The 27945-nt window shown below is 42.0% G+C and overlaps 1 protein-coding gene across 1 annotated transcript; it reads left to right on the top strand.

Annotated features, from left to right (window-relative positions):
• The first annotated feature begins 93 nt into the window (after positions 1 to 93).
• On the top strand, positions 94 to 27945 carry ntn4 (netrin 4). The gene is made up of 10 exons (XM_066705005.1): positions 94 to 575; positions 1911 to 2434; positions 9226 to 9498; positions 15187 to 15313; positions 15666 to 15854; positions 20202 to 20415; positions 20584 to 20693; positions 21990 to 22058; positions 24488 to 24661; positions 25159 to 27945. The coding sequence occupies exons 1-10, from the start codon at positions 515 to 517 to the stop codon at positions 25296 to 25298; spliced, it is 1881 nt and encodes a 626-aa protein (XP_066561102.1). The 5' UTR covers positions 94 to 514; the 3' UTR covers positions 25299 to 27945.

Here is a 27945-nt window from a genome sequence, read left to right as displayed (position 1 = left end):
CAGTGAGTCGTGATTTACAGGAATGTTCCTTTAAGTCGGAAAAATGCGAAGCCACCGGGGCGGAGCCGAGATCCCCCTGTCACACTTTGAATATCACTTATATATCTGGAGGCAAAACTGAAGTACAGCAGCGGCGTGGTAGCAGCAGCAGCCGCCGCCGAGAATGAGAGCAACCACGCAGCGTCCGTTCAGCACCTGGCGTTTTTGCAAGCCTGTTGCGTCCAATTAACACTGTGCGCCAATTCGCTGTCTTGGGAAACCCGAGTTGTCAAAGGCTGGATGTGTCGTTTTATTCAGTTATTAGGCTATTGTTGCACGCGTCTGATATTGCAGAATAAAAGCAGCTCCTTTTCTCCCGCTGCTAAAACTTGCCTCCACATGTCACTGTAAAAAAGTACAGTCAAAACTAAGTACTCATGTAAATGCATACAAGTCTCCTGGAGTTTTCAATCTTTTTTTCTGAAAAACCTTTCCTGGGCTCCGTATCTATCCAGGCTTCCCCCAGAGGACTGCCATGATGCGCTGGACTTTAATTCCCCTGGTTTCACTTTTTGGATTGTGCTCTTTCGCTTCAGGTTGGTGTTTTCGTCTTGGTTATTGTTTGATATGTTAATTTGGCATGTTTTGAGGCGTATTTAGCACGCCATTTAAAACATGCGCAATGATAACAAGCGTAGCCGGAGAGCTTTACGACAAAGCTGTGCTCGGCGTCACCAGACAATAGCCGTTTTGGATGCAACTGTGTACTTGTATTAGTAGCAAATCCGAGATGATGGCATGACATTTTGTGCACTTAATCAAAATATATCTTGTGTAAGAACTCTGTTACCGTTAAATAGTAGGCTATAGAAACATGATGGTGTAAATTGAATCCCCTAAAACGTTTTTTTTTTTTTTTTTGGTTTGGTTTTGTTTTCTTGCATCGGGTGCATTCAACTGCCGCTAAACACGACTTTACATAATTTATATCTATTCGATCTGTTATAGCGTGGACTAATCACGTGTTTCATTCGTATTTTGATCCAAGACGTTTTACTCTTCCCGTGCTTTTAAAGCATACTTTAGGGAGCAGAAGTCAGCGCTGTCTCAGCTTGTAGGACTGTAAGGATGTCAGTGGTCGCGTTCTTGAAGCGCAGATGTCCGCAGTTCTGCGCAGATCTGCAGGATTCCACCGATCCCATTGGTGGAGCCGCGCAGATCTGCGGAAATCTGCGCTACACGAACACGACCAATGTATCGAGGGAGTTCAAATTGACACTGCTCCTGCCGGGAATGTGAATGCCTGTGTCCTCCTCCTGCCGTCGCTGTATCCTTCACTGTATCATATGAAGTTACATTTCGCAGATACAGTGAAGTAGACAGAATGTGTTCGTTATTCAGCACCACTATGTACGTAATATATATTTTTAAAGGGCTTCTCTGCTTGATTGAGATGGTGCGGGCTCAATCCATACAAAAAATAAATAATAACACCATGCTAAATGATCAAGGAAAAAACACGAAATATTGTACTGCTGTGTGTTAAACAGAGCTATATGAAGAATAAAAACATTACAAACATATACAGTTATTTATGTTATTGGTTTTCGGTCCTGCAGTACCCCATGCCCTGCTCGTTTTTGTTCCAACCGAAGTTTTAATTACTTAACAGTATATCGCTTTGTTAGTTCAATTAAGGATTCAATTAAGCAATTAAGGCATCGGTTGGAGCACAAACTAGCAGGGCAGGGGGTACTCCAGGACCGGGAAGTATTTCAGAGGTAGCCAAGCCCCATCATCATCATCATCATCATCACCACCCCCCCCCCCCCAAAAAAAAAAAAAAAAAAGTGAAGGGGGTTATAAGACATTAAGGCTGTTTATCCACCTCTCCTCGTTGTCATCAGCGGCTTCTTCTTTCTCTCCTAAAGGTTTGAGCGGCGTGGCACCGCGTTGCGACAGTCATGCTTGCAACCCCCGGATGGGGAACCTGGCCCTGGGCCGCACGGTGCTCACGCAGTCCGTGTGCGGACACAACGCCACCGAGCTCTTCTGCTCCTACTCCGAGGCCGCGGATGGCTCCTGCCGGCCGCCCAAGTGCGGCAAGTGCAACGCGGCGCAGCCCCAGCACGCACACCTGCCCGCCGCCCTGGCAGACTCGTCCTTCCGCTTCCCCAACACCTGGTGGCAGTCCGCCGAGGGGCTGCAGCACGAAACCCTGCAGCTGGACCTGGAGACGGAGTTTTACTTCACTCACCTGATCCTGGTGTTCCGCTCCCCCCGGCCGGCCGCCATGCTGCTGGAGAGGTCGCAGGACTTCGGACGGACGTGGAAGCCTTACAAGTACTTCGCCACCAACTGCACAGAGACCTTCGGCCTGAGGGACGACGCGGAGCTCGGAGGGTCCGAGTGCACCTCCAAATACTCGGGGGCCTTTCCCTGCACCCGGGGAGAGGTGAGCTGGACTGCCTTGGTTTTGGTTTATTGGTTTTTCTAAAGATACAGGAACTAATTTCTAGAATTTCCTGTCTAGGTTTTCTCCAACTAACTAGTAGTACCAGATAACGGTTTTGTGCTCCAGCTAGAGATGAATGTCTTCAGACGCCCTGTGGGCCATAAGTGCCCTCCCTCACATTTACTATTACAAAAAAAAATGTGATTGTGAAAAAAGTGATTTAAAAGCAACTTCCCATCCCTTTCTAAGTTACACAGAATTAAAAAGCACATTTTTAAACTATTTGTATGTAGGAAGGCTATGCCAGAATCGCCGTTATCGATGTGGCCCTCCAACTGGTCCCCGGCAACAACGGCCCTCTCAAGAAAAGCGCAGACCAATGAAGCCGTTTGAACAGCTGGGTAGGAGGAATTGGCGAAGCCCTAGGCGAGAAGACAGGACGAGTATTCTGCAGTTGACAGGAGGGCAGGATGAACGGTCTCTTTGAAAAGTAGGGTAGCAAGGGTCAATGTTTTGACAAACCTTTAAAAAGGCTGGTTCGCAACTGCCACCTGTGTGCTGCACATCTCCACGTTTCTGAGTAGCATTAAAATATCCCAGGAGAATCGCCTGGTTTTTATCTTGCAATAGTATCAAGGTATTTTGGTTGCAAGCGTGTTCCTGTTGATCAAGTCCTGTTTGTACCAACAGAGGGCATCAAACTGCACTGCGTTCATTTAGCTTGGCCATTACCTGTGGTGCTTAAAAAGAATACACACACAAAGCTGGCTGATGACTTGTTAACTGAATCTCATCTGAGGAGGCGTTGTATGTATATTTGCTGATCTGCTAATATATATATATATACTGCTAATAGTCTCTAAATATAAATGTTTTTCTTATTAAACTGCTAGACTGAGCTTTTAAGTTAAACTGTCTCTTTACATCTGCACATGTTTTGCCTACTGTTTTCTGGAAACGGATCAACGTTGGGTTTTCAGGCGCTTTCCTAAATCAACATTAGATCATGGTGTTCTGTGCAATTGGCTTTCAAAACAAAATGTAGGCTAAATCTGACTGAGAATTAACAATGCCTTAAATAGATTTAGATATGAAGCTCCAAAAGGTTCACAGATTGTGTTGGCTGGCACCAGCATGTGTTGAAGGAAGATGTGACTCGGCACATGTGTGTGAATGGGTCAGTAATCTGATTTGTTAGTGTGCACATAAAAAAACATTGCCTACCTAAACATACAAGTGCCTAAGTTAGTCAGTTATTGACTAGAGAAGACTTCAGTTAAGTTAAAAAGGAGAAGAATGTATGTTTTTCCCCTGTGAGAGCATGTTGATGGTTTTCTTATGTGTACAGTATTTTACTCACTGCTGTATTTCAAAAGTCATTCAGCTATGTTTTTTTGTTGTTGTTTTTTCCAAACTTTTACACTACACAATGTACTACACAGAGACAACACTTCAATGGGTTGTAAATCACTAAATAAAAGAATAGCCACCCTTTCCAGTGAACAACATTTAAGTGGCATGTCATAGCTGAAATAAGGGACTTAAGCAAAACACTGGACAGTTAACTGGAGAGGCAGAATGTATGGGGCGCCAAATGTGAAACAGCGCACACTTTTTTTCCAAGTGTCTATTTTCCACACACTTAACTAAATCTGCAAAAAAAATAAGAAAGTTAATACTTAAGCCGTTTTTTCCACATTTATAAACATTTCATTTTTTAAATAAATGCTTAATCTCCATTTTTGAAAAATTAAATATTTATCGTTTGATTAACTTAATCCTAAATCTGAGTCGCAAAATAAATGTGTAGCTTTTAAATGCATATAAATGTTAAATGTGGAGTTTGTAAAATAAATAAATATATGGCTAACATGCAAATACAGCCCCGCACCTCTGGTCAGGTCATCCTCTCACAGCAGTGGTCGGGGCTTCAGTAACCCGTGTAATGTGAGCTGTGGGGGCATCAAATTGTCTGATTGTGTTTATGTGATGCAGTGGACACTGGCTCCCAGTAAAAACTGAATAAAAAACATTCACTGAACTGCAGATATGTTGGGGACTCTGGGGAAGCTCAGGGCTGGACTTTATATACAGTGAGTGACTAGCACAACAGAAGACCAGGGTGTGAAGTCTAAACTTGTAGAGAATAGTTTCCCCCTTTGATTCACTAGCCCAAGATCTAGTCCTGGATATCAGTGGTCCACTCACTGAACCAGCACACTGTGATAGTGGCTGGGTCATGCCTGTAACCAGATGCATTGTGGGATACTCCTTGTCACTACACTCCACTCCACTACCGCCATTTAAGGGATCATGCCCCGCCCCCACTGCTGTGAGAGGCTGCCGGCACCAGAGGGGTGGGACTGTATTTGCATGTTAGCTATATATTTTGCAAATGCCACATTTTAACTTTTACATTTAACATTAATATTTAGCATTTATATTTAACATTGATATTTAGACTAAATATTTATTTCAAAGATAAATGTTTAGTTTTCAAAGCCAATATTTAGGATTTAGCTAAATATTTAATCAAATGACATTTATTTTTCAAAAATGGAGATTTAGCATTTATTGAAGTTTATTTAAAAAAAAATGTATATAAATTAAGTTAAAGGTGTGAAAAAAGACAGTCAAAAAGTGTGCGCTGTTTTACATTTGGCACCCCATAACAAAATGGAAATGGATGTGGGGGAAGTGGCTGCCCATAGGGGATGCTAGAAGGCCTTAAGGCATTGGGAATGGGCTGCCACCCACTGGTCCTGAGGAGTTTTCTGGTTTTAATCCCAACAGGATCTCTCTCGATGTTCTCAAATTGAACTTTTCTCAGTTAGGCTTACTGAAGCGTTTCACTTGTGATTCCAGATCCTTGTGTTGGCCAATCAGAGGGCTGCTGTTGAGCTACCACTGACTGAAGAGAGGTGCTCTTAGGCTGGGACTAAATCAAAACTTTGACCCACCTGCTGACCGGAAACTGCAAAGCTGCGCTCCGTTTCCTTCGTAAATATCCCCACTATGAAGTGTAGACTTGGAGTTTGCGATTTAGTTTGTTGGTGACCATTTAATTTAATCCGGACCTTGGTGCACAGATTCTGATCCTCTGATCTCATCTCGGCTTTGCCCAAAAGCCTGCTGGCACCCCCCACACTTGGACACTTTTCCCAACAAAACGGGTCTAGAAGTGTTCAATTCATCCAATTCATTGTTCAATTGTGCCAATGAAGGAAATGATAACTGGGCTGCAACAAAAGCCCAAGAGACACCATGGACCTCCAGGACCGGAGTCTGAAATCCTTGCTTTTTGAAGTCTTTCTTGTTGCCGTATTTGAGGCATATAAGCTATCTAGGTTGAAACGCCTAGCAAACACATTAAGAATGCAGTTAATCCTTCAAACCCAGTTTGATTGTAGACATTGCTGCTTCAAGTGCTGAAGATTTTTGACAGCACCTTAATATTTTTAAATGTCAGATCTGAGAATGTCATTTAAAATGCTTTTCACTTCTGAGCATATTTGACTACCATGTTATTCTTTAACCTGGCCATCCTTTAATCTGATTTAATCTTCACACACACTTATATCTCCAGTAAGAAACTGTCTATTCATTATGTCTCAATTTCTCCTATAAGGGTGTAGTTTTCTTTTCTTAATGTCAAGAGATCTTTACGGAGTCTCTCATTCTTAGCAAGATAAATGGCTGACATACTGACGGTCTACAACAATGTGCGTGTTAACTTGGCAATACTTGAATGATGTGCTTAGCTGTCACTGGCTCATAAGTACCATCAGATTACTTAACCTGATCATTAAAAAAGTGCATTCATCACATTGAACAAACTCTATTCCAAGAGCATACCACAACCTCTCTGGAAACCTGTTTCTTTTTTTTTATCACAGCCTGCCCAAAGGAAATTCATTTTATCTACTTGACAAATGTACTTGCTAACATTGTATTTTTTGTCATTTAGTAACATTCTTCATAAAAAAAGAAAAGAGGTGCAGATTATAAAGAACATGTCATTTTACTCACCATAATTAACCATTGTGTCTTGAGTAGTGCACTTCAGAATCAGATAAGCATAACCCATGATGGATAGAAACGCGAGGGGAAAAATGTTGCTTCAAGCAATATAGGTAGCAGGTATTTTGAGATTTTTCTGGAAACCTTAAAACATGTCATCTCTTGTGTGGAAAGCTAAATATGCTGTGCAGAAATGTTAAGACGAACCAAAATGATCATAAGACACAGACGGACTAACATAATGCAAACTACAAATGTGTATATATAATTATTGTAAATGTTATTTTCATTCTTGTTGACCCTTTTGAAGTGCTTGTAAATAGCATTTCCCAGTTCCAATATGCACTATATACTGTGTGCCAGTTTCCCCCAACCTGCGCGAAGGCTTTATTAACTTCCCAGTTGTAGATTGGACTAAAGGTTCAAATGTAATGTTTGCCCTACTGATCGACTTGCAAAACTGCCAAATAGTTCTACAGTTATACTCCATCTGTGCTTGTGTTTTAGTCCATTGGGGCCGTTTCTCAAGCTCCTGAAAACCTCAAGCTGCAGAGTGTTACAGACCCATGACTGAGTCTAGACTTTTTTTCAAGATTTTTTCAAGATCAAGAAAACAGTCAGAGAAGCTATCATAATGCATGTAATTTAGTGTTGCTGGACTGTGTCATATTCTTCATAAATCTGAGCATTGTCAGGATTGAGATTTTTACAAAAAAAACTTCCAATTCTAGAACAAGCAAATATGGTCTATTTAAATCTGGATATAATGATCTGCACATGTATGGGTTGCAGTGCAGTACAAGAACATTGAGGAGTGGAGCGAGGACAATCGGTGAGAGTGAAGATCGTGATGTTCTTTTCCTTCGATAGTAAGGGTAAAATATATTTATGCACAATGCCCATGAACTGTACAATGGCATCATTTTGAGAACAGTTTGGAGGATGCTGTGAACATGCTTTTTGTTAACAGCCTCAGCTATTTGAAACGTTATCCAAGCCGACGTGAGCAGAAGTTTATTTCTGAAATTTGTCGGGCAGGAGAGTGGGGGGAGAGAGTGTCACCATGTTGCCTTGAGGAGGCCGAAGAGCCTGGCTGTGGAGCATTGTGTTCCAGCTCTTGGTTGTGGTGAAGTGTCACACTCTGTGAAACATTTGGAGGCGGATCAGAGAGAAAAACAGTTTTGAGTTTTATACCGCATTTGTAACGGTCACGAAACTCGGACACTATATAAGTCACCGTGCTGTCCAGATGCCTTTGTTTGCAGCAGAGCTATGCAGGACTAAATCTCTGCAGCCTTTGTCCTCTGATTTTCTCAAGTGTCTTGGAGTCCATGGTCTATTTGTTATGTACCCTTAATTGCAGAACACAATGATGTGACCTCGTAGCCCTTTTCCACAGCTTGGAAAGTTTAATTGCATTTCATTCAGTCAGCTCGTGCAATAAACGGTGCATGGAAGGGAGCTGTTTATATTCAAATATTTTCCTTCAGCTTGTTTTGGCTTTGCTACTTTTAAATTCTCAGAGACATAGTGGCAACCTCTTGAATTCCCAGATGCATTTAAAAAAAAAATTAACTTGTGTGCATGAAAGAAGCTGGATTCTGGGTAACTTTAAGCTCTGCTGGCCGGCACTTTTAGAGATGGACGTAAGTTACTAGTTTGGAAATGAAGACGTCGTTTTAAATGGTAGAAGACTCCTGAAGGCATTGTCTTCAAGTTCAACATTTGGAAAAGGTATTTTGAATGAAGTTACACACTCTGACTTCCAGGCATGTATCCTTGGGGATGAATCCAGACCATTTCATAAACCTTAGGAGGTAGAGGCACCTGTCAAGGGAAAGTTAGTTTTCTGACCCCCAGAGGGTGACTAACCTCTTGTCTCACTCTGAGTTGTGTGCTTGGTTACTGTTGTGGGTCCAGCTTTGCTTTGATGTGAATCTCCCAGGGCTAAGAGGGCACATGCAACCCATAATTCAGTCCTAGAAATCAAGACGGAACCTTTGTTTTTAAAACTCACTTCTCATTAACCCACTTGGTCAAGGTGACAGGTTACAACCAAGTCATTAATATAATCTATTGGTAGTTCTGCATCTCGATTATGGGCGCTGTGTTGTCCTCCAGTTTGCTCTTGTTTCGGCTACATTTCGGTCTTGCAGAGCTACTCTATATAGCTACATGTTGTTCTATGGCATGTATTTTTTGCAGTGATGCCATAATCCCAAGTATGTTATAGTATATTGTATGTAATTACATGATGTATAAATAGTGTGATTTTATAAATAAAAAAAAAAAAAGATCTGCAGAATGATCCCACCAATAGTAAAATGTAGTTAATTTTATGAATTGTATGTTTCCTGTTGGTCAGTGACTTTGACGAGAGAAGTGTTGAGTTCAGAGTTGTATTTCTTAAGAGCTGAAAAACATAGGCTATCTCAGACCTGGTGGCCAGGAAGTTGAATCAATACATAGTTTATCATCTTCACCTCCCTCACACTCCCTGCACTAAGAGAGAACCATGGGGAAAAAATAAATTTCAAATGTCTCAAAAATATCACTGAGAAAAATGCTACTCTCATGCACTTCTGGAATACTCTAGTGCGGTCATATGGAGTACATGTCCTGGGCAGACAAGCATCATGGTGAAGGGTGCATTTTGTTGGCAGATTTGTAACATATTCTATGAAGACTGCCACCATATCAGCTGGGCTTCTGCTGGTAATCGCTTACCAAGACTAGCACTGAACAGGTCCCGTCCCTTCCTCTTCCCGCAGATGATATACCGGGCTCTGGCGCCAGGCCGAACACTAGACCCCTATGGAACGGAGGCAGTGGAGCAGCTGAAGGTGACCAACATCCGAGTGCAGCTATTAAAGCGCCAACCGTGCCCCTGCCAGGGCAAAGACCAGGCAGTCAAGCCCCAGCACCTGGCACACTACGCCCTCTATGACTTCATTGTCAAGGGCAGCTGCTTCTGCAACGGCCATGCTGAACAATGCATACCTGTGGATGGTTACCAGCCCACCAGGGAAAGGGCGCACCACGTGGTAAGTACAGCGAAGAGAAACTATACAGTTCGCTCAGCTCGGTAACTTTCTCCCACTTTCTTCTATTTTTCAAAAATTGAATGTTGAACAATAAAATGCTTAAGTGTAAATGGGACCGAAATAGAAGCAATAGTTATCCCTGCATAAAAGGTGGCTTGAGTGTCATTTGAGCTGAGGTTCTCCTGCATGGTTTTAGGCTCTCACCACGGATCAGTCGGCACCAGCTCCCACGCTGCTGCTGCTGCTGCTGCTTATGAATTGCGTGCGGTTGTTTTTCCTGCTGCCTACTCTCCAAAGCCTAGCATTTGCAGTTAATCCACTAAAAGCACGACTGGAACAGGTGTCCCAAACACACCAGAGCTGAGTTATAATGTGGACAAAAAACCTGATGACTGTATCAGAAATTGTATGCTTTATTGACTGCAAGTTCCGATTTGAAGTAACTCCTGCTCCCAGTCGCTCCCACATCGTTACCTCACTGTTGCTGGTGTCGCATTAGAGCGCAACTGAAGGTGACTCATTTGGCTCTTTTCCTGGTTCTATGCCTGACTGGTTTAAAATTAGAAAAAGTTTGGTGTAACTTGAGTTAGGCTTTGGTGTCTTTTTTAGTCCATCACTATCACTCTGCAGATTCTTATTCAGCTTTTTTTTTTTAGCTATGTGTCTGGCGGTTTTGTAATTTAAAAACAAAGGCTCACTACATTCAATGTCATACCTCTCCTAAGTTTAATTATGGTTCATGTCTCCTTTGTAGGCCTCCTCCACTCTTGCAGAGGGTTGGAGTTGGAGGCTTCCTCCCTGGCCTGACAGTTTGATACTTATTAACTCCCCCTCACTTATTTCCGCAGAGACCGGTGGTGTACCCACACTGAGCACTCGTGCTGTTGAAAGCCCCTGTTGCACTGCGTGTGTTTTGGGGTTAAGTAACTTCTTAATCCCTTTCACATTTCACGTGCCCTTTAGCTGTTACAGCCTTTCACGTGCATCTGTTGACTTCTCCAAATCTGGAGTTTTCCCGGGGTCACTGTGCCCCATCACCAGAGAGACTGTGGATCGAAATGGGTGGAGGAATCTTCATGAGGGTTTCAGCTTCCATCATCTTACACCACGGTCTGATGATGATGAATATATATACAATTTAAAATGCAAATTTGATCATTTTACCATTGCAGCATGATGGGCTTATGGAAAATAAACTGATAAATATCTGAAGTTGCTTTGGAAGGATGCTTTTCAGCTGGAGTAAGACTGCACCTGACATACATGGTGTCTGAGAGGGTGATATCCACCTACTGCAGTCAACCCCAGTCTTGATGTGAATACATGTCATTTTCATTGAAGCTCGGCAGCCTCAAACACTTGAGGCGACTATTGCATTTTATTACATGGTGATCTGCCTGGTAATCCTGTTTTTTCCAGCTTCTAGGATAAGGTAGTTTCTCTCTGAGCCTCATAGCCACAGATAAGGTTTGTTTTGTAACGGAGATAAGGTGATGATAGAATTGGATTGACACAGGAGGCTGGTTTGAAATGAGACACCCCTTTTTTTTTTTTTTTTTTTTCTTTGCTTCTCAATCCAGAAAGGCCTTCAGTTGTTTCAGCATGAGGATATCAGTTTCCTTATTACCGTTCCATGGACTTGTGGCAAAGAGAGTGAAAGTGATGTTCCCTTTGATCTATGCATCTGCTAATTTTACTAGATTTCATAGTACTCTTGGTATTTGGTTCCAGAAACAAAAAAATAATGAAATCGGAGTTGTTTACAGTCAACAGACTGCTTTCAACCACTGCCAAGCATGAAGAGAATCTGTGCTGTTTGACAGGAGGAAATATGGGTTAAGAACAAGGGCCCACTCTGAGGAACACAAGTGACTTGAACATGGATACCCAATGTATTATTATTTTAATAATTCCAAAATGCACATTTCTATTTTTGCTTAGGAATGATGAACTGTGTGGCCTTAATTGTAGAACAAGGGACTGTTGTAGCTGGGAGATTCAGAGGAAAAGGCGAATCCAAAAGCCAGAATAGGTTTTCAGTCTTCTCGTAATTGTTTTTAAAACTTATAGTACAGATGCTAGAGGCTGTTCCAGAGTTTTTTGCTGGGTTGTTTTCCATCTTGGAGACAGTGGTTGAGGGGGGGTTGTGATCATCCTCATTGAAATCATGCTGGAGCCAGACAGTAGAGGAGTGGAGACAATTGTATAAGGAAAACATTGTAGCAATAGGGTATTAATAATGTAACCTGCTGGCAGTTTAATAGTGTAACAGACCCATAATAACTTAACCAATGGTTTAATTGCCTCTGTAATTTGATCTTCAGGGTTACCAGTTTTTGGTTCTTTCTTTAGTTGGATAATGCAGTTAATGCAAAATGCTTTGGTGGAGATCAGAAGCCAGAATGTGTCTGTTGCTCTACAGGTCTGTCAGACAGACCTTTTGAAGATCTAGATCATATATGGCACACCTTGTTTTCAAAGTATTTGCTAAAATGCACAGAACACCTTTTTGCCATTTAAAGAATCCGAGTGAGATCTTTTGCTTTTTTGTTTTCCTTCTTCTCAGATGTTCAAACCAACCACACCTAGTGGGAGATCTTTTAAATTGAGGTTAATATTCCAGGGGAGGAGAGCACTCCCATTGTGTGGACTACACTGTACTTAGGGCCTTAACTTTCTTGCAACACTGAGCTACTAAAGCAGATTTAAATAATATAGCCTTGTCTTAAGTTATAATAAGGGGAGGCAATATAAATAGCAGTTTAGGTCTCTGGGGTATTTTTTTTTTTTTCACAACAGGATTGCATAATCTGTATAACCCAAACAACAATAATGTGACCAAGATCTGAGAGATTAAAGCCTGTAAACACTGCAGAGAGGGTGTGTGCTGGACACTGCTTCCCTGGAATACCACTCTTGGTATGGAAATGCTGGTGAGGCCTACGCGTTGTTCCCTATGCCTTTCTTTTGTTAGTTTGTTTTTCTAGTTTGATCTTTAACTGTTTTGTTGTGACCGATTGCCTGTGCTTGCATTCCCCAGTCTTTTTGATCTCTGGATCATTACCTTTTGGATGTCATTACCTCTTGCGTTACTTCTCTTGTGTGTACTTTCTCAATTCCCCAGCCTTTTTCCATGCAATCATGCACAGTTGGAGTTGTAATGTAAGTTGTCTGTAGTATCGCAGATCTGGTTTGGGAATATCTGGGTTACACATGCCATACGGCTGGTGAAAAGCACATTGTAATGGTGTTCATCATGACAATGTGTAGTATGAAATGCATATTGATTCAAGGATGTGTGATGAGCCCGATGGCAGAAAAAAGGCTGGGATGTTTTGAAGTGCTTTTGAACATGATCTGGTGTGGCAAGTACTACAATTTACATTAACAAACACTACATTTGTTTTCTGGGTCTTCTCCGTATCCCCGTGCCTGTACATTCTTAACTGTTATGTGTTTGGTTGTATGACGTTAAGGAATGTAATTGGGAAGGCTTACTGTAAAATCTCACGGAAAGAAAACGCAAGCAAAGAGTAAATCTGGAAATTTCTGTGAGATCCCAGCAATTTTGACTAAAACTGCAGATTCCTTTGGAAGAATTTTGGAATCGAAGCATTACGAGTCACTTAAACATCTCGGTATATCTCGGGAACTATCACAGAGGGCTGTTTGGATTAAGCTTTGTAGTTGTTTTTGAAAGCAGTGGCAATTATATTTTTGTTTTAACTGTTCTGGACTGCTGTGTTATTAATCACTACAGAAGTTTAAATTGCTACCAATTGTGAAACACACAAGCAGCCTCCCCTGCACATGCGCCCAAAGGGTGTCCTGTGCAGGTTGTCAAAACACTCCCTGCACCACGAAGGGGGGGTTATCTGCCCCAACACAAGCTCACGCTCACAAGCGTGGGAACCATGATGCCCAGATAAGAAACTCACCCATACAGAAAGCTGTGTGTCTGTAGTGTATTCTTTTCTAATAATAATTTGATTTAGCACCTCTTTGAAATCACAAAGCACCTCACAGAAAAGAAGTGCATTTAACCAAACGGAACAACCAAAATAAAACCACTATGACTATAAAACCAATAGTATAACATGCCTATGACACACTTATAATGAATTACATTTATTTTCCATGTGTAAGGGTGTCTGGTAAAGACCTTTGCAGACCTATGTGCATATCCCACAAATGAATTTCCCCTTGTGCACTTATGCAATAGCTGTTTTAATGTGAGATCCTGTAACGTCACACACACGTAAATAAACGGGGATCGGAGAACTCTTGATCAGGATGACGTTGGTGTAACGGCAGATGTGGCCACAATGTCGGAAGCATAGGATGCAGGGAGTAAACGCTGCCGTGTGGTCAGGCCTTAAGTCAGCGAAGGCCAGAGAAGAGCCAGGACCCTGAAGCAGCTGTGCAGCATAATCACTCCATACCAGGTAAACATGTGCAATAAGTGACGATACTGCTGACGGTCATTGCATCTGGAGACCAGCCAGCCACTCTCTCTCTCCCTTCATTAGGGCTCGTTTCATCAGTCTAGCTTGTTGTTGTTGCTGTTGTTATTTAATGTCAGCATGTTTGCTCAGGGGCAGTTTCTCCTTTTAATGCATATAGAATTCTGCTGCATGAATGATGCTTCACCTCCTCAAACTGAAACCCCCACTCCTCCCAGACCAGGTCCGTGCCTTGCTGTCCATGGGCCACTGCTCATTTTGTTTTTCCATGAATGGGACGCATTATGATTTCTCCAGTGAGCTGCTTCCCCCTACTCCCCCCCCAAGCAAAAACCAAGGCTGTTTGTTTTATGAGGACATGACATATTTTGTTATTCAGTTACTGGAATTGAAATTTATCTAGCCATTGCTTCCACACTTCCGTGACCAGGGAAGATGAAGGTCCCACTTTATCTCTTTCCAAATATAGAACGGTTCCGCTTGCACCATTTCAGCTCGATGGCTAGAAGTAACCAGGCTTCAGACAGCTTCTCAGGGTCACTTTGGTCAAAATACCCCCGGAGTCTTGGTGTGTCCTGGCCTTTGATGTGTGGAATGTTCTCTGTGCTGTTGTGTCTCTGTGGAGTTCCTCAAGGTTCACGATCTGATGTTAGTAGAGGTTCTGTGGAGTGTGGATGCAGGATGAAGCAGCAGGGGTCATGTGACTAGCCATTAGCAATGTTGCCATTTCTGATGTCTATCGATATCTAGTCTATTTGTGTGAGTACATTTATTGATTGCTTTTACCAAGGGTAATTATAATACACTGATGCAGATACAAGGCTAAACTAGCTAATGGGACATTTTAATTATAAATTAGGTTTTAATTATTGCTTTGTCTACGTTTTTCAGCCTGAACTATATACATATATTTTAATACATTTTAAGCATGTAATGCATGTAAGGCATGCATTACTATCAAGGTGTATGACAACATTTGGGAAGATGACACCTTAAAGACAAAGCAACATTGTGGGGAATTCCCCTCTGCATGAAACTGCTTTTATCAAGGGATTTCTTATGTGGTGTTGATTTTTGGAATAGTAAATAATAAAAATGGATCTAATAATGAGTCCATGGAAAGTACCAATGTGTATCTGTGTTTTTTGTTGGATGGTGACATACTGCAGGAGAGCTGCCTGCTCTTGTGTATGGCACAGCTCTCACCGCTCCCTGCTCCACCCAGGTCCATGGCAAGTGCATCTGCAAACACAATACCGCAGGAGACCATTGCCAGCACTGTGCCCCACTCTACAATGACCAGCCCTGGCAGCCTGCGAATGGGAGAACTGGGGCCCCCCATGAATGCAAAAGTAAGTAACATTGATGGCCGACACTCCACTGTACAGAAACTTGTCCAGTGTATCCAAATACTGTGACGGCTAGCTGCTCAGAACCTATCGAGGCTCTCACACCAGTGTCCTCATTACCCAGTGCATGTTTACATTCCCCACTGGCTCTTGCTTGAGGTGATTCAAGCCAGCATGTTCCTCAGCTCCTGTAGGGACTCTGTGGTTGTTTATTTACTTGGCAGGCTCTTTTCTATCCCTGGTAATATTCTAGAGTAAACTTAATTGATGTGAGAAAGGTGTTTAAACTGAGAACCCTGGTGATTCTGTGGTGTTGATCCAACTGACTGTTTGGGCTCCCTTCCCCTTGCCACAGAGTGCAAGTGCAACGGGCATGCGGACAGCTGTCACTTTGACTGGGCTGTGTGGCTGGCCTCCGGGCAGCGCAGCGGGGGAGTGTGCGACCACTGCCAACACAACACTGAGGGGCCCAACTGCCAGCACTGTAGGAGTGGCTTCTACAGAGACCCCCGGCAGCCCCTCTCTGCACGGGACTCCTGCAAACGTAAGCACAGCATCCCGCTGATCCTTGATCTCCTTATGCCCCCTCTCCTGCTCCTCTTCCTTCCGTCTCTGGGCTCTGGTGTGTCCCTAATACAGAGTGAAGATCAACAGGAGATGGGGCACTTTGCTCACTATAGCAGTACTTAGTAATGCATTTAGGAAGTGTTCCATAGTTTAGGTACCGAGCAGCACTTCAAAATCTCTCCAGTTTAGAACCTCTTTGTCTTTTTGTTTGTCAGTTTGTTTTATTTACTTGTAAAATGCTCTGAGAAATCTATTTTAAGGATGTTATACAAAAGTTTATTATTTCTTTGGTTCAAATGTGAATACTAGAGCTCTGAGAGCAGCCCTACAGAACCTGTAGCTCTTTGTCCTGCTGTCACCCAAACTCAAAACCATACAGGGAGGGACATATTAGTTCCTATTTGAACAAAGACCATATGCTTTCCCATTCAGCAGTCCCGCTCGGTAAGAGTTCATGTACGTTCAATCGTGTGACCACAGACTTGGGTTTGCCCAAGTACTGTTCCCACCTGCCCTTGGTCGAGATTATCTGGACGACTCCTTGGTTTGAATTTTGAGGACGTATTGACATGGGAGCAGGGCAGCAAGGAGATTGTCTGATGTGCAATCAATCAGTGTGTTCACAAGGCAAGCCAGCACAGGTCAGATTATGCAATGCTGATGTGGGGCACCTGACCGTATGAGTAACCAGAATACAATGCCATGCGGAGGAAGGAGGAATGAAAACAGGAAGCGAGTCACAAAACAAACGCAACACAACATCCATCAAACATGCTTCTCCCACTACTTCTGCAAGAGTCTGGCCATAGCAGATTGATTAATCACCAGGAGGAATAATGTAAGCTTGTCTGGAGTATGAGGAGGGGGGACCCTTTAATCTGTCTCCTATAGGAGTTATTAAAACAAAGATTAAAGGCTATTAATGTTCAAAGAGCATCTCAAGTGCCCAGAGTAACATTTTAAAGAGAAGAGAAGGAAAACTCCTCTAGGGAACTGAAGTACAGTGATTTATAATCTAGAATGCATGAAAGAGAACTGAAAGATACTTTTGTTTATAATTTAATGATCTAAAAAATAACACTCCGTGATTAACCAGGTAGAGGAGATCAGACCCATGGTGCTACTTGTCGATGTAGGTTGCCCATCTGAATCTGACTGACCTCTGGTAAGAGCTAGCTAAACCCTGGATTAGGAGTATACAAACAGGTTTGTTGGCAGAAGAGAGAGGGAGAGACATGCACATATTTCACGTGTGGCTTAGGGAGAGGAGAAAAGGAATACAAAATACAAATAGTTTTGGATTTACATATTGACATAACCTTTAGACATGACACGAGGGGGGCAGCCCCAGAGCACTAAAATGAAAATGGAGTGCATGCTTATTTTTTAAGCTGCCGTAAACCCTAGTAATAAAACTGTAGATAAGGAAAACATTGCTTACTCTGCTTTTTTGAAAATGGTGTGCAAGCATTTTAGCCCCACGATAGACATTTAATATCTCTGTGCTTCGAATTCACCATTGTTCTGCAGGCTTTTGGGAACCGAGTGTGGGGTTTGCTTAAATTTATGGTGTGTGTTTCAGAAGTATACTTTAACATTCACTTAATCAGTGACACCTGGCTTGCAATGTCTGTTAAATAGCAGAAGTACATGTTGTAGCTCATGTTCCACTGTCTGGGGACTGGATCAGTAAACCTAAATACCTTACAAACTGCTTCCTTCATGTTTACAATCTGGGTAAAATAAAAAATAAAAAGCCTCGTTTTGGATTACAGTTCAAAATATTTTGGAAATTTCAGGAAAGATTTGCTGTTAGCAGAGTTTCTTTGTGCTCTGCATACCAGCATGATAAAATGTGATAAGGCTTATCAGACACTTGGGCACAGAGTGAAACGTGTATACCTCACAATCTCGCAGATATTGTGCCGGCCTCAGGCCTGCACTGAGACTGTTGTTCTCAGATCAAAGGTTTACCTATTCCCCAGCCCACTGCGCCGATTAGAGCAGGCACTGGCTCTCAGGCAGTCGGCAAGGGCACCGAGGAATTGGAAGCAAGGGCCAACACCGGAGAGCCAATTTTAATTCTATTGAGAGTTTTCCCTCTTGAGGATATAAGTATTTGAATAAAGCTCTTTTAAAATGTTTTTTTTTTTATTAAATAAATATCAATGCCTATATTAAACATTAATGTTTTCTGTGAACTGCCAACTATTCCTGTACATGGTTATCATACAAGTGGCCCCTCTCTCCCTGAGATTTTAAAATCATGCAGTAATTGTCTGAGAAGTTGGATTTCCCCATAGTGTCTCAAACCACTTTTTTTTTTTTTTTTCATTCCACTGTATGTTACTTAAGGCCTCTTAATGCTGATATCTTTACCTTAAGAATACAACAGCTGTTATGGGCAAAATAAAAGGAAAGCACAAAATGATTTGGTACTTAAGTCTACCAAATAGTATAATGCCATGACATTGACAGTATTCAGTTTAAATTACTGTTTGTTTTTCCTCCTCTCCTGTGTTCTGTTTAAGGCAGCAGTTGACACGTTACAGTCCTGTCTGTAACCTCCTCTGAAAAGACTATAAAGCGGTCATTGTTTGAAAGAGCTGTCAGCCTTCTGCAGGTAAAGTGGAGTGGCCCTACGCTGTTTAATCTTCATCCGAGGCATATAAGACCTTTCCCTTGCTGGTATCTGCCAGCGTTGTCTGATGAAATTCAGTATAATTCTGATCGGAGCCATGAGATAACAAAGGGATGAAAACCTACAAACTTATTAATTCCTGACAAACGTCGTGTGCGTATGAGGTCTTGTTGTGGAGTCAGTGTGGTAGCTGTGTGCACTTCTGCCTGACTGTCTGTGTGCTGCAGGCTGCGCTCAATATGTAAAGAATAAGAAATGCCAGATTTGGTTGTGGCTTTTTGCAAGTGGTGCACTGGGACCAGCCAAGTGTATTAGGGGAAAATAAAAGGAATGTCCCTGAACTGAGGTCCAAACTCTGTTTTCCACCAAAACTCCAAGGCATATTCAAACAAGAACTGTAATAGTTTGTAACCAGCAGTTTGAAAAAAGCCTTTCAGGGTCCATGTTTCCAATGGTTTAGTAGTTTAATCACTTTCTGGTTTTATTGCTGATTTACTATCGCCGTACGAAGCAGCGGTGCTCAAGACTAATTGGAAGAGCCCGGTTTCCTGGAAAGTGTGAAGAGTTTACTTTGGCTGTTGTGTACAAAGAGCCAGGCTACAATAGGAGCCAATGGGAAGACAAGCAATCCTTTATATTCTGTCCAGAGAGCAGTTTCCTTAGGCTGTTTACAGTAGAGCTGCGTTTTAAGTCTGCAAAGCATACAATTATCTTTACACATTTTATTGTATTTGTGTTATAATGTTAGAGTGAATCATGCTGGCTTGCCATTTCTCTTCACCCATCCTAGGTCAGCTTTTCTGTGGGTTACTGAGGTGGAGAATTGAGCAGAAATAAAGCTGCAGGGTTCGACTGAGCTGGACTGTGCCACAGCCAAGTGACCAGCACTACAGATTAGTGAACCGCATGGCTTGTGGACGTTTCCCTGCACTGCGTGGGTGCTGGGAGAGGCTGTTGTCAGGAGATGGCATTGTGCTGCTGGAATGGCGGCAGAAGTAGTTCAGATTTATGTATTGGAGCCTTTATTTAGTTACTTTTATATTTTTGTCATTAATGTATTATAGACATGTTCATGCCATTGGTAGGCAAAGCATATATAAGATTTTAAAAACTAATGACCTCCTCTGCCCACCTGCCAAGGACCAAGAAACCTAATGACTCAATATTTTATTAGTGAATGGCTCTTTGTCTCATTGGTGTGTAAGACGCACAGCAAGAGCTATTGTGAAATGACTGGTAGTCATTCCCTGCATCTCACCCAGCATCTGAGATAGAAGTTGGATTGTACCAAGACCAAGCCATTATCTAGTTAAACTGCAACATACAGAATAATGGTTATATTGGGAGAGATTTGTACATGGGTTAGTTTAACATTATATCTCGGTTGTATCTTTGCCTGAATCATTTAGTTTATGGTACATGTTATCAACATGACAGAATTCAAACAGTTCAGTTAATCTGTTTGGGGGTGATAGCACAGTGAATGAAAGTCTGTCTGGTGGGAAGTAGTATCAATAAAGATGTAAGGAAAAGACAATAACACTGTATATTTTCTGATAATGTGTTGAAAGGATCATTGTGAGAGCTGACAGATCGCTTGCTATTGTCCGCAGTAGAAAGAGATGCATTGAGTTTCACCTGTTGCATGAATATTATTTACCGTTATGTACCCCCCCCCCCCAGCATGTGCCTGCCATCATGTTGGGTCGGTGTCCTTCCACCTCGGCGGGGGGTCCCCTTGTGACCCCAAAAATGGGCACTGTGTCTGCAAGCCAGGAGTGGGTGGCTCGCACTGCGACGGGTGCATGGTGGGATATTGGGGTTTTGGAGAGTACGGCTGCCGGCCATGTGACTGTGCTGGCAACTGTGACCCCTTCACTGGTGACTGTCTGACTGGGTAAGTTTAATTAATTTTAATTTTTTAACACCCCCCCCACCATCATGATATTAAGTATCCTAGGATTTTGATAGCTTGATAATCTTTGCGGTAACCATATATATTGTAGAATACTTGAAGGCATTTGGTGCATCCAGCTGCATCCTTACAGGTCTCTGTAATCTGCAGTTCGGATATGGAGGCGTTTCCCAGAAGTGACTTCCTGTCTCCCTCCAACGAGAGTGATCCCACCTGGAGCTGGAGGGGTGATGAGCTGTTCTCTGCTCTGCACTACTCAGGTACCAAGTGTCCTCTTGGCATCTCACTGTGCCCTGTGAGGAGCAACCGGCATCACTGCTCCCAGAGTTACTTAGACAACGTTCAGGAAACTCTATGGATCCATCTTTAATACCCGCATCCAAGACAGAGTGATGGGGAGCCAGGTCCCAAGGGGAACTGCACAGCAGTAATCTGTCCTGCTGAAGAATGGGACATATGAAGGGGATGTCCATCGCAGCTGTCCAGTCGTGCACGTTTCACTTCACTGCTGATTTTAACGTGCTTAACTCCACAGACAGTGCACACAATTAAAGCACAGACGTGATTTTACAGTCTAGGAACTTTGCAGTGTGATTTCTCTTCCCATCGTATAACTAATGGAGACTGTTAATCCATGTTAGTCACGCTGACCATTACCCACTTTTCTATACCTTGTGTTTTTTGGAGGCCCCACCGAGTCTTTCATAGGCAGCTCCTCTCCACAACCAGTTGAGGAAGACCTCTTGCTGCCACGTGAACACCGAGATCATAGTTGTCCGAGGCTGACGAATTCGTCTGAGAGGTCTAATTCAGCCTGCCCCTACTGCTCTCTCCTTAAGCAAGGGGTGAATTATCCAAGAATAATTATGACATTTCATATTCTGTCACATTTTTCTCATTCAGAGATTGACTTTCATATACGTTATAAATATGGGTACAACTAGATGAGCCTGCAGGCCCAGCCTTTGTATTATGACAGCTGCTGCCTCTCCCAGAACAGCCTTCATGCTTCACTTCGTTTCACAAGTGCTACCCCCTGTCCCTCCACCAGGCGTGCTTTCAATCGCTGTGATGCTGGATGTGCAGATGGATGTTTTTCAGTAGATGGGGGGGGGGGGGGAAATTTAACCACACAAAAATAAGCACAGGATTAAAAATCAGAGTTTGAGATGTGAGTCATACAACCTTTATCAGGAATTTTTCTGATCTCTTCAGCTCTGTAGCAGCAACTGTAACATCTAATTGTGGGTATTGGAGACATATTTCAGATCTTAAGCATATCCATGTGATCCATTATCAACTGTAGGGAGAATTAGCTGTAGTCTTTTTAGATTTTGGAAATTTACTTTTTTTTTTTTTTTACATAACTATTTCTGTTTTTCTTTCGCTTTCTTAGGATGCATATGGGTTTAAAATGGTAGCTATTAAAAATATGTATTCATACAGTGTCCAAATGTCCCTTCCCAAAATCCCTTGTTAATCTTTGACAGTATACATTCAGATAAATAGGGGAAAATCCAAGCTATCAATTTCTATTTCTTTCATCTTTTCTTTAGAAAAATGTGAATGTAAAGAGCAAGACCTGGGAAATCCGAAACTCTTCTGTACACTGAAATATGCCTATGGTGAGTATGTATGTCCTGCAGTGCAACTCGCTCCTACTCTGTGCCTCGCTATGTTTGTAAAGGTAATACTAAGCTAGATGTCTAATTTGAAATTGATTGTAAGCCCGGTTTGCATGCAAAGACATTACAGAGGAAGTCCGATAATCATGTCTGGAATGTTCCCAAACTGCCGCTGATCTCCAAATAACTGCATCAGAAACTGAAGAAGAGGGATTCTCTGGATTTATGGAAACAATGAAACTTTCCTCCAATATACAATATACAATATGCATCTTGACAAGAAGAAAATGAAACCGTGGCAACAGAGTCCTAAGCATAGTTTATTTTCTCCAGGGTAAAACTTTGGAACTAGAATGATGCAGCTCTTGATTTTTGCCGCCTTGTCTTCGGTTGTGCCCCAATAATGTGCGATTCGGTTTAGTCTGAAGCTCCCCCACTTCAGAATCATTGAAATACTTGATGTCAGAGATGTAAGGTGGAATTGAGAGGGGTTGTAGCAAGAAGCAACAAATATTATTGCAGAAGCTTGTCCTAGAAGGTATTCTTGGTCTGCGGTTTAGAAAAACAAAACAAAAAAAACAACAACAATGGAAAAGCATAGTTTTAGATAATGGAGCAGGCTTATCATAATGGAAAATATTCTTTGAATAAGATTTTGAAGGTTAACTTTAAGGTTGCCAAAAACGGCACTGTTGTAATGAAAAGGACTGCTTGCTTAAGGAAAACCCAGTGTACCCTCTGCCTTCTACTCTGGGTAATAGGGTTATACTGGCAGGCACTGTACTTTGAGTTCACAAATCGAACAAAAGTATAATGGCAACAATAAAAGTGATCATATCGTACACACAATCCTTCAGAAACCCCAGGGCTCATCTCCTTCATAAAGATTGAAAAGGGAAGAACACAAGTTTCTCCCATTGTGGGAACCATCTAAAGTAACCTTTCTTTGATTTGAATTGCCTTACACTTTTATATAATTCTCTCCATTCTGTCCCTTGTGTCCTTGAATATCCATAACCGCATAAGCTCTGAACCTTAAGGAACTGTAAAATAGCCGTCTGTGTGTCAGCTACTGAGAGGGTGTTGATTGCTGTGGATCAATAAAAAGTAAAGTAGTAATAATAAATAGCTTGAACTTTAATATTGCATTTCAATATTGTGGATAATGTTCTTTCTACTTGTATTTACATGAAGTCCAAAATCAAAAAAGCCTAATGAAGGCGTTTTCACCAAAACGTGACCTATAACAAATACAACATTTTACCTAAAATGTCAAACATTTATCCAGTCACGGATTAATTTGTCGGAATCCATTTTCTACTTATTAGAAATGCAAGCACAGCAGGGTACCAGTTTGTAACTTGTAATTGTTGGGTAGGTTTATTTAATCATGCTTTAAGTTCAGTGCTTCCCAGTCCATGTGAAGAAACATCTCTTGATTCTTCATTTAAAGATTGAAATCGGTTCCAGTTCAAATTGTCACATGGCCTTGAGTTTCTCATTCCATCCAGTCCACATCGTCCCTTGCTGTGTTTGTGCGGAGATGCGTCGGCCCACCGATGAAACTGTGACTCTTTGTAAGACGGAAGAAGGTGTTGCGTTCTAGATTGGTCAAGTCATTGTGGCGCTTCCTAAGAATTGGGTCAGTTAAAAAAAAGTTACATTGTAACTCAATTGCGTAATTGCTGTTCATTAACTCTGAACCAGTGGAGCTCTACAAATAAGAACTAGAATTGATGTAACCATTTATCCACGGGTGGATTAAAGTTGCATTGATAAATCCAAAACGATTGTTTTTCCAGTGAGGTTCCTCCCTGGGCCCTCCTCTGGCTCCCATCTTGACTTTCCAAAGGCTTGATACGCACAATCGGAGGCTGTAGGGTTCTGTGTTGCATGTGGCAAGTCGCTGGTGCACACGAGGAGGTTGTGCGCCCACTGTTGTGTAGCTATGTCTCGCTGTTGTCATTTTACTGTTGTACTTCAGTACCTAAAAGGACAGTGGTAGCATTTGGTTACCTTTTTTCTGGTTTGTTTTGAATATCATTTTGTTGTTCCTAGCAGAGAAGGTCTTTATTTTATATTTTATTGGACAATAGGTTGAGTCTTGCAGCTATCACAGGATACACACACACCTCCTTCCCCCTGTCCCTCCACATCAGACCTTTATTATTACCTTAAAATTGCTTAGGAGAACAAGCTCCCTGAAACAAAAAAATAAATGCATAATTTAATATTTAAGTAAATAAAAGAGGAAAGCAAACAAATACAAATGAATGTATAAATGTGTATACACATACAGGTACTTGCATATAAGTTTAACACGTTCTGTATACCAGGGTTCCATAACGTCTAGCTGAATTTATTACTGCTGTATCTCTACACTTCTGAAATGGAAGCGCTATCTCCTGCTCTCCCTTTATCTGTTGCAGTCTTGAAAGTTAAAATCCTGTCAGCGCATGATAAGGGCTCGCACGCCGAGGTCAGTGTGAAGGTGAAGAAGGTTTTACATCAACACAGCAAAGTGAAGATCCTGCGGAGGAAGACCACGCTGTACCCGGAGTCTTGGACAGCACGGGGCTGCACCTGCCCCATCCTCAATCCCGGTAAGACCACTGTGCCCACAATCATGAGCAACCTGGGCTTTTCAAAATTATAAACCTCAAATGTATCAAAGCTCAAAGGACCCCTTGTAGATTTTGTAGCTCTGCCCTGTGATGTCCTATTCAATTTTTCTTTCTTTTCCAAAATCCCAGTTTTATAATTATTTTAATTTTAGACAAGATGCCTTTCTAACATCTAAGCTAGTTTCATTGAGGATGTTGCCATGGCTTTTTACAGAATATGGGGGTCAATTTTGCATTGTGGAAGAGACATCTGAGGCGTATTTAACTGAAGAATACCACTGGCAGGATCAAACCGTTCACATTCTAATGTTCATGAGTGCCGTTTTGCCTGTGGATAAACACACCCTTTTAGTTTTGGTTTACAGATAGAAAATTGTGCTGCACAGGTGTCAGATGAAAGCTGGAGGGGTAGGGCGGGATATCAAAAACTTCAAAGGCAAAATCAGGAGTTTTTTCACTCGGTGACTGTCTTTCAGGGATGGAGTACCTAGTGGCAGGCCACGAGGACCGGAAACTGGGCCGGCTGGTGGTCAACATGAAGAGCTTTGTCAAGCTCTGGAAGCCCAACCTGGGGAGGAAGGTCATGCAGTTCCTGAAGAATGACTGCAAGGGGTAGAGTCAGGGGAAGCCCAGGAAGACAAGACTGCGGCTTTGTTTCTGTGCACTGAGAGGGGGAAGCGAAGGGGGAGAGCACCCGCCGAGCAAACTGGAGCGAAAAATAATAAAAATAGTAATTTCAAGAAGTGTCAGAAAAGGCACCGAGCTATATAGTAGGAGTTGCGCTTGAATTGAAACCAAAGTTTGCCAGATTTCCCTGTGTACCCAGCTACATCCTCTGAAGCACTTTACTAGCTGTTGGGCCGAGGCGTTCAGACATTGGATCGGGGGAGGTACCTTCAAAATCGACCATTCCCAAGCAGACCTGACCGGCTCTGTGGGGGAAAGGCGAAGATGGAGTTTGTAGTGGAGCGCTGGCCTTCGCATGCACCCTGTCGGTGAGCACTGGGTCAGTTGAGCAGTGGGAAGGGCGCGTCGCACTGGACTTTGAATCCTTCAGGTTCTTCTTTTGTTTGACTTGGCTAATGTGAAAGCCAGATCCACTGGGGTTTGTTTTACTTTTGTTTCATTCAGAGCTGTTACAGTGGAGACACGGACGTCCTTCTGACACACTGTTTAGTCTGAAGCTGAACAGTCCGGTTGCACAGGTCTGAGGATGTGCACGTGGCACACATGGTCAGAGATGGTGAAGTTGTGAATCGAGACTGCCTTGTGTTCAGGTTACAGAGCCATAATGAGCTTTCTTCATCTGTATGCAATACATTTTAAAACTGCCATGTTTTCTATATAATTATATATTAAAAAAGCAATTTAGTATTCAAAATCTCATAGTTGTATGCTCTCACTTAGGAGTCCTGTGGACTTTGTGCTGTTGTGTTCTGCTTTATGTGGTCATGTCCAGTAGTGGCTCTCAGCCTTGGCCCCGGGGCTCTACTGGCCTGCTGATTTTTGCTCAATCCAAGCTCTCTCACTTCACTGAACCATTAACCAAACCTACTATTTACCTTAATTATTTTAAACTGTTGGAAATTTCAATTGTCTATAACATGATATCTCCAAACTGGAATTCCCTAAACGTAACTATTTACAAAGTCAAATTTAAGCAAATTAAGATTTTAATTAAGTAGTTATGAGCTCAGTTTGACCAAAGATCAGAGACTTTCCCCAGGACTAGGGCTGAGACCCGCTGATGAAGAGTATATAATAAACAGAGACACAAGACTGATTTAATTAAATATGCAGGGTTATACAGACATGGTTGTCCATATTGAGTATAACAATCAATTTCTCTGGAATTCCATTTTGTTTTTTCTACTTTTAAAATGTATATATAAATTGAGCTTGTATTTGTTCATTGTGTAATGCTTTAATATTGAAACCTGTGGAGGGGTTTTACACACCGTGTATCACTCTCGGACTGCTCCACGGCACGGCTCCACGTTGAAAAGGATTTTTTGGAGTTGCTCTGAGCGTAAAGATAAGCGGGCTTTTAAAGTCATTTGTTAGTGTGCAATGTCTTTCCAGCACATTGGATTCCACCTCTATTAGCGGTCAGCGGCGAGGCTTGGCATGTTAAAATAATGATCGAATGAAAACAAACCACTGTTTCGTAATGACGTGTTGTTCTTTGTTGTCACTGTGCATCAGATTCATTTAAGAAACATATTCAACACTTAAGCCAAGGAAAGAAGTCCCGTTTCATAACCAGAAAGAGCACGCACACAGAAAGGCGTTTTAAGTAACGTGATCTGTTGGTGACTCAAAGTGGTGACCAACACAAGGTTCTGATTTCCCACCGCTTGATCTTCAGCTGACTGTTTCCATTCATCCAACAAATTCATACATAAACCAAATTCATTCATAACGAAGGCGGAGAGAATGAATGAAATCCAGTGCAATACAGCAGCTTTTGGTCGATCTTTTAATACAGTGAAAATAGTTTTTTTTTTTTTTCCTTTTTAAATCAAATCTGGAATTGTGTAGCATGACTGAATATAAAATATGTGGCTCTTAAGTGTGTTGGGGGAGCTATTGGCAGTAATCCAGGACCTGAATAAGAAAAAGCATCTGTAAAGCCACTTTGAAGGTTTGGTTTCAAATAAAGCTGATGGGCCTTTTACATCTCTTTTGATAAGTATTAGATTTCACTGTATTATATAGAAAACTGTTAATAAAGCGCGAGACAACTCAAGCACACCATGTATGACATCTGATTTACTGTGAAACCGTAGCCAATTGAATGCTGTCATGTTGTATCGGATGCAGGTCATAGATGTCACACCAGGCCTGAGTAACCATACATCACTGTAATGTATTTCTGCCCGATTAGTGTCTCCACATCTGTGCTGTTAATAAATTGGGTGAGGTTTAATTTAATTTGCATAGATGCCCTGGATTGGCTGAAGGAAGACTGTTGAACATTTGCTCACTCTCAAGCCTTGTCCTTTTTGTTTCTCCTTTTGACGGACGACTGCTGTTATTCCCACGGCTCTCATTCGGTTTATAAATGAGTTGTTTTGTTTGAGTTTTAAATCCACCGACGACATCAATTTATATCTGTAAAAAGCACATTCAAGTTATTGTCTGACTCTTGTGTAGAACTTTTTAAGATTGCAGATGTTAGAGATTGTATGTAATGTTGACAGGGATTAATCTAATGTTTGTAATAGGAAGACTATTAAACTTAAAAAGACAGAGAGCTGGGA

Source organism: Amia ocellicauda, chromosome 5 (genome assembly GCF_036373705.1).
Source record: "Amia ocellicauda isolate fAmiCal2 chromosome 5, fAmiCal2.hap1, whole genome shotgun sequence".
In the NCBI taxonomy this organism is placed as follows: Eukaryota; Metazoa; Chordata; class Actinopteri; order Amiiformes; family Amiidae; genus Amia; species Amia ocellicauda.
Note: the sequence above shows the minus strand (reverse complement) of the source record. Positions and strands in the feature narration are given on the sequence as shown.

What these genes read in the sequence shown, in the direction of transcription:
- ntn4 (XM_066705005.1), top strand. Translation starts at nt 515, where the DNA reads ATGATGCGCTGGACTTTAATTCCCCTGGTTTCACTTTTTGGATTGTGC. An exon ending in GGGAAAGGGCGCACCACGTG is followed by an intron (nt 9,499 to 15,186) that starts GTAAGTACAGCG and finishes TGCTCCACCCAG; the next exon opens with GTCCATGGCAAGTGCATCTG. An exon ending in ACTGGTGACTGTCTGACTGG is followed by an intron (nt 20,416 to 20,583) that starts GTAAGTTTAATT and finishes TGTAATCTGCAG; the next exon opens with TTCGGATATGGAGGCGTTTC.